The sequence below is a fragment of the Thunnus thynnus genome, chromosome 12 (assembly GCF_963924715.1).
Source record: "Thunnus thynnus chromosome 12, fThuThy2.1, whole genome shotgun sequence".
Taxonomy (NCBI): Eukaryota; Metazoa; Chordata; class Actinopteri; order Scombriformes; family Scombridae; genus Thunnus; species Thunnus thynnus.
This window is the reverse complement of record NC_089528.1, coordinates 23,913,851-23,929,903: the sequence shown is the minus strand read 5'-3', so window position 1 is coordinate 23,929,903 and position 16,053 is coordinate 23,913,851. Positions and strand designations below refer to the sequence as shown.

At 37.9% G+C, this 16,053-nt stretch overlaps 1 protein-coding gene across 2 annotated transcripts; it reads right to left on the bottom strand.

Annotated features, from left to right (window-relative positions):
• Window positions 1-184: 184 nt before the first annotated feature.
• On the bottom strand, window positions 185-15,155 carry LOC137194494 (serine/threonine-protein kinase MAK-like). Of its 2 annotated transcripts, XM_067606443.1 has the most exons (17): window positions 14,872-15,155; window positions 11,853-11,994; window positions 11,552-11,690; window positions 9,867-9,921; window positions 9,147-9,268; window positions 8,863-8,942; window positions 7,874-8,006; window positions 6,635-6,806; window positions 5,542-5,709; window positions 4,809-5,090; window positions 4,542-4,717; window positions 4,339-4,460; window positions 3,330-3,434; window positions 1,666-1,740; window positions 1,021-1,143; window positions 677-772; window positions 185-581 (listed from the first exon to the last, which is right to left on the bottom strand). In XM_067606443.1, the coding sequence occupies exons 3-17, from the start codon at window positions 11,650-11,652 to the stop codon at window positions 430-432; spliced, it is 1,962 nt and encodes a 653-aa protein (XP_067462544.1). In that variant the 5' UTR covers window positions 11,653-11,690; window positions 11,853-11,994; window positions 14,872-15,155; the 3' UTR covers window positions 185-429. The 2 variants fall into 2 exon arrangements, with proteins under 2 accessions (XP_067462544.1, XP_067462545.1); XM_067606444.1 differs by lacking the exons at window positions 8,863-8,942; window positions 9,867-9,921; window positions 11,552-11,690; window positions 11,853-11,994; window positions 14,872-15,155 and having other exon boundaries at window positions 9,147-9,248.
• Window positions 15,156-16,053: the final 898 nt, after the last annotated feature.

Here is a 16,053-nt window from a genome sequence, read left to right as displayed (position 1 = left end):
AATATATAAAAAGCATTTTGTTAAAGAAAAGGTTCACTGGCCAACAAATCTTCTGTTAACTTTTCTGACATTTCAAAAAGTTCTGTCTCTCTTTAATGGTACAAAGCATTTTTTATACACTTAATGTGATGTTTTTTATTTTTTAAATGTGTATCTGCCGCTGTAAAATAATACATTCACTCACTTTAATAAAAAATAACTACTTTATTTCATTTTATAGTCTATTATTTAAAAACAAAGCTGACAGTAGAGGTCAGGGGACGCTTGTACAACACTGAGTATGTAACATGGCAACTGAAATGACAGACTAGGCAGGAAACATTGCTGTGTACTTTTGGCAGCACGAAGCACGTCTCCTCTGGAGTGCACATTTCTGAGAAAAGTGCAGTGGGAACTTTTCCCATGAGTCACTGGTTGAGCACAGCTGTGCTACCGGTGGCCTCCGTATTTGGCCGTCCAGTCTACTCGTCCGTGTATCGGCTGAATGTTTGTGTTCCTGGGGAGGGAGTTCCTGCCCGTAGCGCTGGTGCTGGAACAAGGGATTTGAGAATTCAAAGATCTGCTCCTCCATCCATCGTACTCTGGGAGAAGGAAAAATATGTTTGGGTTATACTTCAGTATAGAAATTGATATGAAACTGCATTTATTTGTACTCATAGTGCTGTTTTTTTTTTACCTTCATTTGAGGGCGCCGGTTTATTTGAAGAGTTCTTGTTCTTGGATGGTTTGATTTTGGAATCAATTCTTAGATCAGCAGCAGACGACAGATCAACTTAAAGATTCACAGAAAGAAAAGTGGGTGAAAAAAGGACACTGAACACATGAGGAGGATATTGACTCCTTTCTAACTCCAGGGGGCGCTAGGTTGAAGTATTAGGAAAGCTAAGTGAGTATAACTGCAACTCCAAACTCAAAGACACATCTCCCAGACCTGACTGGTACCAACTAAGTCTAACTGACCCGACCGTTATTCTGTCTGCTACGCACAGAGAAAAGAAAAAGCCCTCTGATGTGACTCACTAGCAGACGTTCCTCCTATCGGCGCCAGTGTGATCCTCTGTCTCGCTGCTCCTGTTTCCGTCTTCTGAAAAGGTGACATGTACGTCGTCCTGGTCGGATTGTTGGAGCTGCTCATGAAGGAGTCTGGAGAGGATGATGAAATCCGTTACTGATACACTCCACTAATGTCATTATAACTTAAAGCTGCCTTTGAATTTCTTTAGCTTTAAGAGATATATAAAACAATTATACTTACACATACAGGCTATAGTTTGAACTGTCTAATTAATTCTAAGCCATTATTTGTGTTATTCAATCAACAATGTCAATAATTGCGTTCATATTCCTGCCAAGTGGAGACATCTGTCATAAATCATAAATATCACCACAAATCCTTTGAACTACACTTCTTTCCGGAGGTGGAAGAAGTGAAATCAGCAGTGTGCACAGTAAAAATTAAAAGTCAAAAAAGTATTAGCAGAAAAATATTCTAAAATAATCAAAAATGTAAAATACTTCACGTGGAATCACCCATTTTACATGGTTGTATCATTATGTATATTATTTTATTATTAACGTGTAAGCATTATATGTACTGTTGGGTGGTTGAACTGTACTCATACAGTACTTGAGTTCTTTGCATATGCAGGTAAATTTATGAGATACCTTTGAAGAGATCAAAATCCTCCAGAGTCTTTTCTTTTAGAGGCAGCTTATCTGTTAGTTTAGAAAAACTTAAATCTAAAACCACATCACAAGACACAAAGAAAAGAGGAGCAGAAGAGAAGATATAAAGAAATCAAAGTATGAAAGTATACTCGTATATAGTATACTGTATTCTGCAGCAGATCAGAAGAAGCCAAGTGTTCTCCGGCCAAAGTCTTGAAAATTGAGTATGATTTTGCTCCGGCTGCTTCACACTTGCTTATAAGGGCAAAATACGCTTTTACATGATGACTCACTTATTCAAACAGCCCATGACCACAAAACGGCCCAAAGGAGACAAATAAAGACTTAATAATGTTACAGTGACATTGCTTTTATCAGTGTGATGTTGTATTTACATAACTGTATTAAAATGCCCGGCGGTTCGTAATCTAGTAAATAAATATTCCTCCACTTAAGACGTCATTACACTGTGATAGGGATCGAGTGATAACATTAAACGCACAGTATGTAATTTTCCGTTGCAAGCGGTCTCTCAATCAAAACAATAACAAAAGACGGAGTTTGATGATGTTGTGAAGTAGCGTGGGATCATGGGAGTTGTTTTCTTCGTTGTTAAACAACCAGTTTCTCCTAGTTAGGATTACTTCAGTGTTCATTGTTCAAGAGATTTTTATCAGGAGCCGAATTATCCACTGACCCGGTGATTGAAACCAGTAAAAACACTGAATAAAGCAGTTTCGTGTAAAAAAATCAGTGTTTCTTTGACACTATTCAGCGCACACAGGACGGCCGGAGGGGTTGCGAGCCGAGCTGCTGCTAACGTTTGTTCGGCTTGTTTCTCTGATAACTTAAGATCCAGACGTCTGATGAATAAAATCCTTCATCCAGTTAAAAGATATAGTTAAAAACAACCAAGTTTTAAAAAGTGTGTCATAAAAATGTGGCTTAAAACTGGATAAAAAGTTAGTTTACAACACTGACAAATGTGTAAAAGGGATATGATGCCCGACAGGCGACCAAATGAAACGGACCGTTACCTTGATATAATTATGGATTTCTCTGAGTTTGAACATTGTTGGAAACATTTGGGATAATGTAAGTACACAACAAAATATATAACATAGGTCTAGTCGATTTTAGACATTTTAATGCAGAAAAGTTACATATGGAGTTTTTAGAAGTCGCTTCTAACTTTGCAGAACTTAAATGTCTCAAATGAAAACATGTTACTTTAAAATCTGTATTAAATAGTATTTTTAAACACATATAAGCATTTTTACACTGCTTGGACTTTCAGATGGGGATGAGTTTGTTGTATTAGGTCAGAACAATCAGAAAACTTCCAACCAGGGTCTCAAATTATTCTCCATGAAGCAGCAAAAATCTGGTGAAATTTTCAGATAAATAATAATTTGTGACATTTCCTGTAATTCATGATTAATAACAAATACGTAAGTAACTTTTATATGAACATGCTGTAAAGGAAAAAAGAAAGTTGTTTTTTTTATGTTGTTGCTTTCTCTAAGTGCCAACATCTTATCTATTAATTTAATGTATATTTATTCTGTGGCTGAACTCTTCACATGCAGAAAACACCTCCCACCTGCTACTTTGAACACATAAAGGCACGACAGACATGTTCTAACATTTATCTATCTCACCTTTATTAAAAGGGAAGTCCTGTCCTCTGGTTAAGCACGAGCTGCCCCACAGGTTTCTGCCAACCACCTGGTTTCCTGCTGACGAGTTAATTCTTGGATTTATGCCTGAAAAGGACAAAAAGCTCAGAGTGAAATCACTTTACCTGAACCCACACGATCATTTACTAACAGCTCAGATCTGATGGAAACATGCCACAAGTTATTTAGACTCAGCTGCTGTAGTATATAAAACATATAGTATGTACATCATTAGAGTTGTCTGTTGAAAGTTGTTTCCATAAGAAAACAGTAACACTGAACTTGTGCAGCATTTCTTAATTGCCTTAATAATATTCTGGGCATCTCGTCCTTTTTAATCTCACATATCTTGTGTGTAATTTGTTCTATTAAATTCTGAATTTTTATCAGAAGTTTCAGTGTTGTTAGTATATATTTAGTATTCTTAGTGTTTAAAGTTGAGTTTTTTCCCTTGCTTTAATGTAGAGCTGCTACGATTAATCGATTAATCAATTAGTTGTTTGACAGAAAATTAATTTTGATAATTGATTTATCATATTTTAAGAAAAAAATGCCCCAAATTCTCTTGTTCCACCTTCCTAAATGTGAATATTTTTTGGTGTCTTCAGTCTTCTATGATAATAAACTGAATATCATTAAGTTGTGGACTGTTGGTCGGGACAAAAGAAGAGACATTTTAGGTTGCATCTTGGGCAACAACTAATCAATTAAACAAGAAAATAATAGGCATTTTAATCAAAAATGAAAATAATTGTTAGTTGCAGCCCTATTTTGATGTTTAACCTAAGTAATGTAGCTTAAGTAATGAAAGTAACATAAAGTAATATAAACTAAAAACTTGAATGAAAAGACACTTTTTCATTTTATTTGATTTTCATTCTCTTTTCATTTACTTTTTTTGTCAGGTGTACACAAGCTTTTTCTCTAAATTCTACCAACAAAATGTGTAAAGTGTGTTTGGATATAGTGCAGTATCTCATTTATTTCTCACCAGGTAGGTATCTGGACTGGCGCAGGTAGTGCTGTTTGGCAGACAAGGTAGTGGAATCTGCTCTGTTCAGCCCTTTGTTGCTTGTTGGTTTTCCTCCCGTACAGTTCTTTGACTCTGGAAATCTAGACAAAAAGACTTATTATTGTCTTATTATTCAAAACTCCAATGAAAAACACTTCAACATGACAATGAGGAACTCTAACCGACAGCTGAGTGCATCTCTGATGGTGGGTTTTTTGGAGATGGAAGCTCCAGCGTCTGCATCGTCAACACTGTCGAAGCTGTCAACTGACTTGATGGACGTCTGGCCCCATCGCCGACGTCCGGTCCTCACTCCGGTCACGCTGTTCTCTGCTCCTGTGGGAGTTGCTCGCCCAGGCTGTTAAATTCATATACAAGGAAAAGAAAAATGTTAAAGCCCAGGAAGATCACAGTTTGATTTGCAGAATCCGTACCTGAGTGATACTTACAGTCTGCCAGCTCATTGGCTGCCTGTTTTTAACCAGGCTGAGAGGTTCTTGCTGCCCCTCTGTCAGCGTGCTGGGACGCGCTGGTTGTTGTGTGTTTGGCTCCTGGGGAAGTTGGATCTGATGAAGTGGCTGGTGGAGAGACTCAGCCTGGGTCTTACAGAGAGACAGAGGCTTCGGTTCTGCGTTTGCCTCTGCCACCTTTGCATGGGTTTTGTGCTGCTCCGAGTACTTGAGAGGGGTACCGAGCGACTGGCCGACATGGAAATATGGATACCGCAGAGCCTGAGAAAACAAACGGTACAAACCAAGGAAAAAATATCTTTAATTACATCTTTTTAGTTCATGTTGAAGCTCAAGCTCAAACCACTACTGCACATTCCTCACAAAACTAACAGCTGAAATAGAAAATATTTTTATAAATATGTGGAGTACTGAAAGCAACATGCAGCATTCTCTGTTTCTGTGATTCCTGTCTGTGGACGTGCACTGTCTCCGTACATCTGGATGTCAAGTTTGGTTTTACAGTAACTGCCAAGGTAAGCTGATTGATTCCTACTTGGAACTCTCATTCTAAAAATGGATCCACTTAAGATACTCAAAGGTTCTCGGAATAAAAGCTAAAGGACTCGTGTTACCTTGCAAACAACGTAACCAACATAATTCAGTTGTTTTTTCTTATCGTTGTATTTATTCCAACCATTTTAAATCTAAACCTGAAGTATTCGAAATGTACCTGAGCAGCACTTGGCCTTTTCTCAGGGTCCCACTGCAGCATGTCTTTCATCAGCGTGATCGCCTCGTCACTGGCGTTGGGGATCAGGGATCTGAGGCTGGTGGGGACACATTTTGGGAAGCGGAAGTTCATGGAGGCCGCCAGGTTGTAGCCCTCAGGCCAGTCCAACTGATGTGGTGAGAGACATGAGGAAACGACAAATGGATCATCTGTAAGTTTGTGTGTCTACAGTAAATGCATGAAAATATCAAACACAGTCAAGTTAATGTTTTGTTTTGTGAAACATACAGTAAAAGGAGCACAGCAGTGCTTTGAGATAAATTCTCACAACAACAAAAAGTGTTCCTTGTTTACCATTTTTAGTTAGCATGTTTAGCATGCTAACATTTGCTAATTAGCAATAAACACAAAGTACAGCTGAGGATATTATTTATTTAAACCAAAGTATTGATCAAGATGAAATTTTGACCCGATCATGACAATACATCCAATAGTTGTTGAGACATGTTACTCAAAACCACCAATGTGAACCTTATGGTGGCGTTAGAGGAAAAGTCAAGGAAACATCAAAGTCATTGGGATATTCTTTGGGCATCATGAATCCCTGTTCAAAATGCCATGACAATCCATCTTGCAGACCAGCTGATGACGCTAGAGGAATATTTACACAATCACCAAAGTAATTAGGATTTTTCTTCTGGGAACCATGGATATCTGTAACAAATTTCATGGCAAGTCATCCTATAGTTGATGAGATATTCCGTTAATAGTTGAAAATGTCAACCTCATAGTGGAGGAAAACTTCGGGCATCATCAAAATCAGTAAGATTCATCCTGTGGGGATCATGAATCTCTGGACTAAATGTTCAAGCAATCCATCACATAGTTGTTGAGATATTCCAGTCTGGACCAAAGTGGTGGACCAACTGACTGACCAACATTTCCATCTCCAAGAGTCATGTCACTAGCATGGCTAAAAATAGCTGCCAACAACAAAAGGAGACGTACTTCCAATGTGCTTTTAATATTTTAACAGCAGGCGACACCACGATTTGTCACAAAACATGATACAACACCAGGTCTGTTGACTCACCTTCTTCAGCGTTCCCAGCACCTGACAGATCTTGAAGATCTCGTCCACCTCGCTGTTGCCAGGAAACAGCGGTCTGATTGTGTAGAGCTCCGCCATGATGCATCCCACGGCCCAGATGTCAATGGGCGAACTGTAGGAGTTGGACTTGAGTAGAACCTCTGGAGCTCGGTACCTGTCATAACAACACAGGAGGATATTTATACAACGTTAGCATAAAGTGATTGAACTGTTGCTTAAATCTATTTTTCCTGGTTTATTTCATAACTATTGGTTGCTCTTTTAACACAGTTTCCCAACAGAATAAATGTTCTTGCACCTCACCAGCATTTAATGAGAGTTCACCCAAATTAAATATTATACATTTTCGCACTTACCACTAATGGCATCTGGCCATATAATACAGTAATTTAAATTTATGCCTTCACTGCAATACAACAGAAGGGAATGTAATTTCATTTGTGGCGCTCATAGCATCAAAAATGACATTTAAAACATTAACAGTGATTTGTCTTTCGAGGAATAGTGTCCTGGATGCTCTAGATAATCCATAGACCTCACTGTGAAGAGTTTTCACTGGAACTACTTTCTCTGAAGAAATAGTCCCTTTTTAAAACAGTAGACAGCTTGTGGAAAGAAATGCCACAATTTTCAATGTAATTTTCCAATCAAATTTAATTCACTTCATGTTAATAAGACCAAAGGAACTGAAACCAAAACCATAATTTGGGTAAATCTGCTTTTTAAGAAGGAATAAAGCAATAATGAATTTGTATTTTTTGTCAGGGCACAAAATTAGCACCAGCTACCAGCCAAACACTGGTAAAATGTGCAAGTGGCTGGTAGATTTGCTTCACTCACCAGCCAAAAAAACCCAATGGTAATCTATTGAGTGGCTGGTAAAATTTGAACATTCACTAGACATTTGGCCGGTGGACAAAAAACTTAATTTTACACCCTGCTTTGGGTCATACCAGAGGTAGGCAATCCCAAATCAGTTGAGATAATATGACATAATATATTGTCAACAGAAAGTTTAACATTGAAGTTGTAAATATATTTTGTGGTATAAATGGACGACAGACTGAGCTCTAATAATCTTATTATTAATAATAAGCCTTCATCTCCATCTCCTGAACAGATTACAGTTCAGTTACAGCTATTTATGTAGATGTTTTACCTACAGAAAATATGTGTATATTCAGACCCTTTCATGTTATCCTGTAAATAAATCAGTCTCACCATCTCGTGGACACATAATCGGTGTAAGGAGGCTGGGAGCGGATTTCTCTAGCAAGTCCAAAATCAGCAATTTTAACCAGCTCGGGGCCCATGCAGAGCAAGTTCTCCGGTTTCATATCACGATGGAAATACCCTAGAAAGAACAAGAATGATTCAAATAACCCTCTGCTGATTCTGATATTTGTCTATTTTTGCATTATTTTAAGAGACAAAAACAGTTGTTGCCTCCTAGTTGCTATAACTATTAAAGCCACTACCACTTATACTCAAATAATGTGACTCACAACTGTTGCAAACCACAAATTTATGCAACTTGTTTCAGATATTTTTTTTCAGAAATTTGAAACACATAGTTAAAACATCTCTGACAAAAAAAAAGATGCTTTAACCTGACAAAGCACAGCCAGGCCCTTTAAGGTAATGGGAGGAAAAGAAGAAAGACAGGAGGAGTCTCTTACCGTGCTTATGCACAAATGCTAAGCCAGACAATACTTGGAACAGAATGTTCCTTATCTCATTTTCAGAAAACATCTTATCTTCCCTGGCAGCGGCAAAGTGGTAAAAGACAAAAGAAAGAAAGAAGAGATAAAGAAAAAGCACTATGCAAACAATCATGCCTCATTGAAATAGGAATGACACCAACGCCCACAAGCACTAAAAAAGTGTTGATTCAAAACTTTTCTCAGTTAGAGTTTGGAAGCGTTAACACCTCCTCGTCTAACTGAAGCACAAGAGAAATGAGTCCCTTTTGGTTGAGAAGGAGAAAATCCTGTGATCGCAGATGTCTTATCAACCGTCCAGCATTCATGTCATTTTCAGATTTAGTCACGTTGTTCAGTGTGTTTTTCTGTTTACCCAATTTTTAACTATTTATGTGCACCAAAACAGTGCCGAGCGCTTGATAACACAGCATTTTATAAGAGAGAAAAGACAGCAGAGTCTGTTTTTTTCTTCTATTTGTATTGAAAAGCCTCGCTGAAGTCACCTACCATGTGTATGAATAAAGGACAGTCCCTGTAATATCTGAAATGTCAAGTTTCTGACGACTGACTCAGGGAACAACTTGTTTCTGCAAAAACGAAGACCGACACATGATGACTCAAGCTGACCTAAATAGTTCTCAATGGCCATTAAAAAAAAAACACACACACACACACACTGCAGAATTTAATCACAAAAATAAGCCTGAAGGCTGAAATAATTCTCAGTAAAAATGTTTTTGTATATTGTGCTTTTTAAAAAATCGTGTGACACAACGTTGGTGCCTTCTTACCTTTCTTTCATGAGCTGATAGAGGTTTTCTTTCATATACTCAAAGACAAAGTAGAGGTGGTCATTTTCTCTGATGACTTCTTTCAGTTTCACCACATTGGCGTGGTTCAGCTTCTTCAGTGACTGTAGTTAAGAAAGACAAACAACAGACTGATTAAAAACTCAGTAAATTACCTCAAATGTCCACAGATAAGTGTCTGAAATTAGCATTTTCACTGCTGAACAAAAAAAAAACATTACACGCCAAGAATAGTTCAATCTGCCAAAATGCTTTTTCACACTACCCATTGTTAGCGTTTTATATATACAGGCTCAGGTAGTGTTAATTTAAAACTTGCTCATTCACTTATGCAACGGATGGAGATTAAATTACATCATGTGTGCAACAGAACAGCAAATGACGAGAATATTTCAATGTTGATTTTAATTTATATGGTGAAAAACAGTATTTATTACATGTTTAAATATCAATTATAACTTAAAAACAAATCATGAGCAAATGATCATATGAGCAAATAGATAAATAATATATAAAAAACATATAATTTTAAGCTCTAATGGCTTTACTGGACTCACAATTGTATGTATAATTGTAGCCTAAACTGTAATGCAACAAAAACAAGTGAAAGGTTAGTGGTCAATTATACCAGTTAATGGTTATCTACTGTATATTACACTGGTTATATAATGCAATTGTGTAATTTCCTTTTATGACTCTCACCTTCACCTCTCTCAGATTCAAGCACTCTTCCCAAGAATAAAACTTCCTCTTCATCCTGTTGAGAAAGAGATTGTCATGATTATATTATGGCTAAAAAAGACAACAAAAGACACAAATACTGCATATTATGACTTTACTATGTAATTTACTATGTAATCCGACAGCTGTAAGGCGAGGTTACTTTATTTATACAGCACATTTCATACCCAGGGCAATTTCAGAGGGCTTTACAGAAAATAAAACAATATTTCAGCAATTAAAAATGATAAAATAAAGACACCAATGTATAAAACATGTAAAACTGATTATATATTAAAAACACAGCTGTAAAAGTATGATAGACATTAAAATAACTTAAAGTGTTCGTGCTGAGGTCTGAGTCAAAGACGTATTAACTAACATCTTAGCACATTGGCAGCCACACATAGCAGCAAAAAATAACTTATGTAACACCCAGAATTTATGTAACGACAAAGTCCTCCAATTGTTTCCTTACTGACTGGCACTTTAAAGATTTTACTTGGCATTTTTTCCCTTTTTGGATGCGTAAGATAGAAACATGGAGAGAGGAAGAGGTATGACATGCAACAAAGTTACTGGCTGGAATCAAAGCAGGAGCGTTGAGTTACATGATGTGCATCTTAACCACCAGGACACAGACAACTGTAACTGTATTTTAATAGCAGGATCAACCACTGAGAATGAAATGATCTCTCTATGTAACAAGTGCTCACTGTGTGGACTTTAGGAAGAAGTTTTGTGTTTCCTTCCTATGTTGCTGTGTACATTTCTAAATGAATTTGGGCAAAATATACAGTAAATGTTTACTGCAGGTTCTTCATTAGGGGTTGGATACTGTTCTGTTTTTCTGTACAATTTTACATAAAATCTTGTCTTGTGCAGCTTCAACATACATCTAAACCTGCTGTGATACCTTTCGTGGAAACCAGGATCTAGATAACAAACCTGTTTTTCTGCTGTTTTTATTTTCGTGTGTTCATACTTCTTGTCAGTCAAAACACACCTGTTGGGAACCACTTCATGAAAGATACTGTGTAATACTATTGTAAGTTTTCTTTATGGTGATTACAGGCTACACACTGAAGCTGTTGTATAGTAAAAAAACATCATCCAGGACATTATTGCCTCACTGTCTTTAAATACTACAACACTATCTTATACCTGCAACCTGTTTTAACCTTTCTCTCAAAGCGCATTTCCCACTACTCAATGGGGGACACTATGCGGTGTACTTTCACTCCTTTCACTGTCATCACTAGTATCAGCTTGCACTATAACCTTACATTTACAAACAGAGCCTGGTGGAGCTTCTGGAAACATTCATTATTCATTTCTAGCCAAAGACAGATTCTTAAACAGCTCATCCTTAGAAATAGGGGCGAATAAGGAAATGTCCCAAAACCAGTTAGATAGTTTACAGGATGAAGATGATAAAACTAATGTCATGAGTTATTTATAATGATGACACATGATGCAAAACTTTTGACTTCAAGTGGCAGCATTTTTAATTTGTAATCTATTCTCTTATTGTGAGCCATGGGAGACTGAAGCACCTCGCAGCAGTCCCTCAGGGTTTAATCAGCTTATCCCTTCGAGACAAAACAACACAGTACGTCCCGGGCATGTTTTCATGTAGTGGAGGCAGATACTGGAGTTACACTCACCTCTTTATGGCTACCAGTTCCCCAGTTTCATTGCTCTTGCCCAGGAGCACGCTGCCGTAGGTGCCGTCACCCAGCTGTTTCAGCATGGTGTAGCGGTTCATCGTCCACGGCAGACCCTGCCTCTCCTTCAGCGAGGAGTCTTAACGGTCCCACACAGTGCAACAGTCAGTCATCGTAAGCATAGAAACATCCCTCCACAGATCAACAAGTCTATGCTGCTCTATACTGCTGCTACTGTGAGGCTACTCACTGGCTTTTACTCTAGAAACACAGAAATAAAACATGAGCTTTCATCCTTTACCTTTCTCTTCGCAGACTGCTGATGAAGGGTGGATGTTGACCCGGCGAGGGAGAGTGGAAAAGTGACGCTGTCTCGATCCTGCCTGTTGCTCTGTGTCTCACCTATCCTAAGCTAAAGCCTGTGAGGCAGACAGAGGAATCCCCTGTGAGGGGAAGTGGATTAAGTTGACATGCGATTAAGAATGTGTGCCGGGACACGGCCTCACAGTAGGTGGTGGTTTTCCAGTCCAGAGCATTTAAAACAAGATCCATGGTGGCACATTTGTGTTTGGTAAAGTACAATGGGTTTGTGACTACACTCATGAATCTGATGCTGACACAGAGGGCTCAACCTGCCTTTTTCTAACATTGATCACATCATAGTGAGCCAGTGGTCTCGAGAGGTGTGTCTGAATCCCATTTGGTACCTCTGAATATACTTCAGACGGTCATTTGAAGGATGCTTTCAACCAAAAATCATGGCAACCCTGACTTCATTCTTTCACAAAGCAAGTTCTTCTGTTTTTCTTTTATATCCAACCAGTGCAGTGCCCGTTACTTCAACACAAAAAAAAAAAAAATACAGTTGATGTGAGGTGTGAATGAGTATATACACCAACAACATGAAAGAAACTAACATTCTATTATACACAGATGATATAGCTAAATAATAAGTAATCTAATAGTAAATAGATGTTCTTTTCTTGTTTTAAGTAAAATAAGGACTGCATTTAAAAATAAATTAAAATAAAGTGGCTCAATCATATTGGGCTCTTAGATCGTTCCTATTTTCTGTGCCTTCAGTTCAGATATGAGTGGATATGTTTGCTTCAAAGATTTGTGTTTTGTCTGTGGTGGTGCTTCACAATCGCTACGGTCTCGGACCCCATGACACAAACTGGTTTTGAACTGCCTGTGGAAAGTATTTGCTCCGTTTTATGCAGGTAACTACAGTCATTGTGTTTTGGGCTCTGAGCACCTCCAAAATGTGGGTGACCTACGCCCAACCATGTGCCTGAACGCTTCCTGTGTTGACACTCGCTCTTGCTCATGATCTGCTAAACATACTGCTAACGCTACGCCTTCTGTCCAGACACAGGTTAGAATGTCCATTCTTGATTAAAAGCTCTGTTTTCGTTGTCTACTTTTCTCTTTTTAGAGTACTTTTCTCTGACTCGTGTCACGCCTCGTCTCTCGTCTCTCCCTGACTTGCTGGAGTCAGTTGGTAGAGCCATGAAGCTCCGTCATGCCCCTGCACAGAGCGAAGCGGCTCACTGATCGCTGGTTTATTCAAAGTTTATTAATATTAAATGTATCGTGTGTCCAAATTGCACCAACTTTGTGCTGCACTCCTTTGGGGCCCCAGCCATACATCCGCCAAGTGTGGAGTCAATCGGATGAACGTTTCAAGAGATACGAGAAGGACACACACACATACATACAGACAAACAAATAGACAGATTCATTCCTTTAGTAGACAGATTAACCCACATTTTGCAGTGCGCAGGACCGGAGAGCATCTTAGCCAGAGTTTAACAAATTAGGGCTAGTGTACTTATAAATGACATAAGACTAGTATGTGGGGTCAAATTTGTGTAAGTGTAGGCTAGTTAGTCAGGATGGCTCCACTTTATATTAATTAGAAAGGGTCTAAAAGTTGAATTAATTGATAGTTTACTAATATTTACAGATCAGTTTTAAGCTATTAATGTGAAGAACTTATGGGCTGCCAGTTTGTGGACATTTTCTCTAGCTGGTGAGTCATTGATAAAAGTTTCTCAGGTAAATGTTGGAAAGTCATTAATGAAGGGTCATGGGTGTAACTTCTCTAATAAACCATCAATTTTGCCGTTAGAAATGTTAACAATGTCTTTAACCAATTGTTACACATTTCTCATTGTTTATGAATGTAAAGTTAGCAAGTATTCTGCAATAAACAATAACCTATGCAATATAGTACGTTTCTACCAGTAATCTAAGTGTGTAATTGGAAATAAGTTGTTAATAAATTGATTGTGGTCTAGATGCTCTGCAGCTCCTTTCCAGAAGGCCAAATAGTCCATTGAAGGGATTTTCCTGATGAAAAACTGTCCTTTGATGTTCTTCTCCATCCTTCCTTCAAAATTAGTTTGTTGATGATGTATTTGTTAAAGGACTGGTTTACTGTTTTTCAGGTTTTCCTTGCTGTAATCATTCCTCCTGTTCATACTGGCCATTAGTTGATCCCTTCATAATGCACTTACAATTTAAGTGATGGGGGACAAAATCCACAGTCCTTCCTCTGTGCAAAAATGTATTTAAAAGTTTATTTGAAGATAATATGAAACTTCAGCCGTCCAAGTTAGTCAAACCGAGTAGATATCTTTCAACGTTACAGTCTTTTTAGTGCCAAAGTCCCTCTTTTTGTTACTATACTTCCACCACAGCTCGACAGGGAAACACAAAGAGGGAATTTGATGCTAAAAAGACTGTAAATGTGGCAGATGTCCACTTAATAAGACTAACTCATACAGCTGAAGCCTCATATAAGCTTCAGATAAACCTTTAAATGCATTTTTGCACATAAATGACTGTGTTGACGCACTGTGGATTTTGTCCCCCATCACTTACATTGAAAGCACATTTGAAGGGCATCTTTTAACAGCCAGTATGAACTGCAGGAATGATTACAGCGAGGAAAACCTCTTTCACTGTTCATATGGACACCTAACTGTTGTTTTAAGACACACTTGAAAAAATGTGAACCTGTCCTTTAACTGAGGCATTACAAATTTTAGATGCTTACACACTGTTTTCGTTTTTACTACAGCTAAACATTTCACCATGATATCGAACAAACTTTTTAACTAATTTAGCTTGTTGGCAGATACTACAAGCCATCCTGCTAGCCACTAACTAGCTGCCATGGATAAAAACAGGAGTCAGAGAGCAAAATAAGCTACCATTATTCCTCTAATTAACAGTACGACCAAACAGACATTTTTTTACTATTTTTTTACTGTCTTACATAGCATAACTAACACTTAGTCATGTATACCTACCACAGAAGACATGTCCGTGCAGTGAAGGTGTCAACACGGTGATGCTCGTTGTGGAAAGATGCTGTCCGTATGGTCCGGCAGTTGGCCAATTTTTTTTCCTAAGATGGCGAAGTCATGACCCGCCCTACTCTGCCTCTGAATGACTAATACTCGTTGTCTTCGTTGGTTGAGTTTGGTCAGGTTTAGACATGAGGAGTGAGATTGGTTAGAGTTAGGGCAAGAATATCAGGGTAAGCCAATCAGAGGCAGAGTAGGGCGGGTCATGACTTCGCCATCCTAGGAAAGAAAATGAGGGTGGCTTCCTGTCTCCTAGGCAACGCAGAGGCTAACCTGAGGCTAACAAGATAAAATGACATAAAATGATAATAATGTACTATTAAATATGTAGCTACATTATGCACTATGATAGACATATAATATAATATAATTCAAATAATAAAATCTTGTTTTAAATAATAACATAATATATAATGTGAAAATATATATAATACACAGAAATATGTTAAATATAGTGAAATAATAATTCAGAAGATCTGAAAGCATTGTGTGTGGCAGGTATGGGATAAGAGGACATCAGATAGGAGTAAATACTATTTTACAATTGGCAAAACAGTCTCAAAACAAGGTCCACTCAGTGGACCTGGAGCTTTCAGTCATATCACATGGTGCTCCTCAGCAGATATAGTTTTCCATGTTCAGATATACAGTAGTTTTCCATTTTTCCCCTGAGCAGTTTGAGGACTTCTTGTCCATGTTGGCTTAAAAGTTGATTATTGAAACTTCATTCTTGACCTCGAAAACAGTTGCTGAGACCACAAGGTCTATTTAGTAGCTGTTCTGGAGCTTTTGACTATGTCACACATTTGTTTACCAGGTAAACAGTGAACTTTCCTTCTCAACTTTGAAGTAAAAATGGATGAAAAATCTTTAAGGTACTCAGAAATTTGGAAATTTGAATATCTACAATTTCATGACAATTAGACAAACTTCATATACTGACAAGAGCAGCTACTAAATGGACCTTATGAGATTATTTCATCAACTTTCAATCTTATACATACTGTATATAGAGAAAAAAAAGACAGTGAACCTGTTAGGGGAAGTCCTGGACTATAACACACACACACACACACACACACACACACACACATTTAATAAAGAGTATCCACGATGTGAGCAAAA

Bases quoted from the DNA above. Each gene is read 5' to 3' on its own strand.
- LOC137194494 (XM_067606443.1), bottom strand. From the start codon at position 11,652: ATGAACCGCTACACCATGCTGAAACAGCTGGGTGACGGCACCTACGGC. The intron at 9,269-9,866 runs GTGAGAGTCATA...TCTTAACTACAG, and splicing joins TGAATCTGAGAGAGGTGAAG to TCACTGAAGAAGCTGAACCA. The intron at 6,807-7,873 runs GTGAGACTGATT...TTGTTATGACAG, and splicing joins GATTATGTGTCCACGAGATG to GTACCGAGCTCCAGAGGTTC.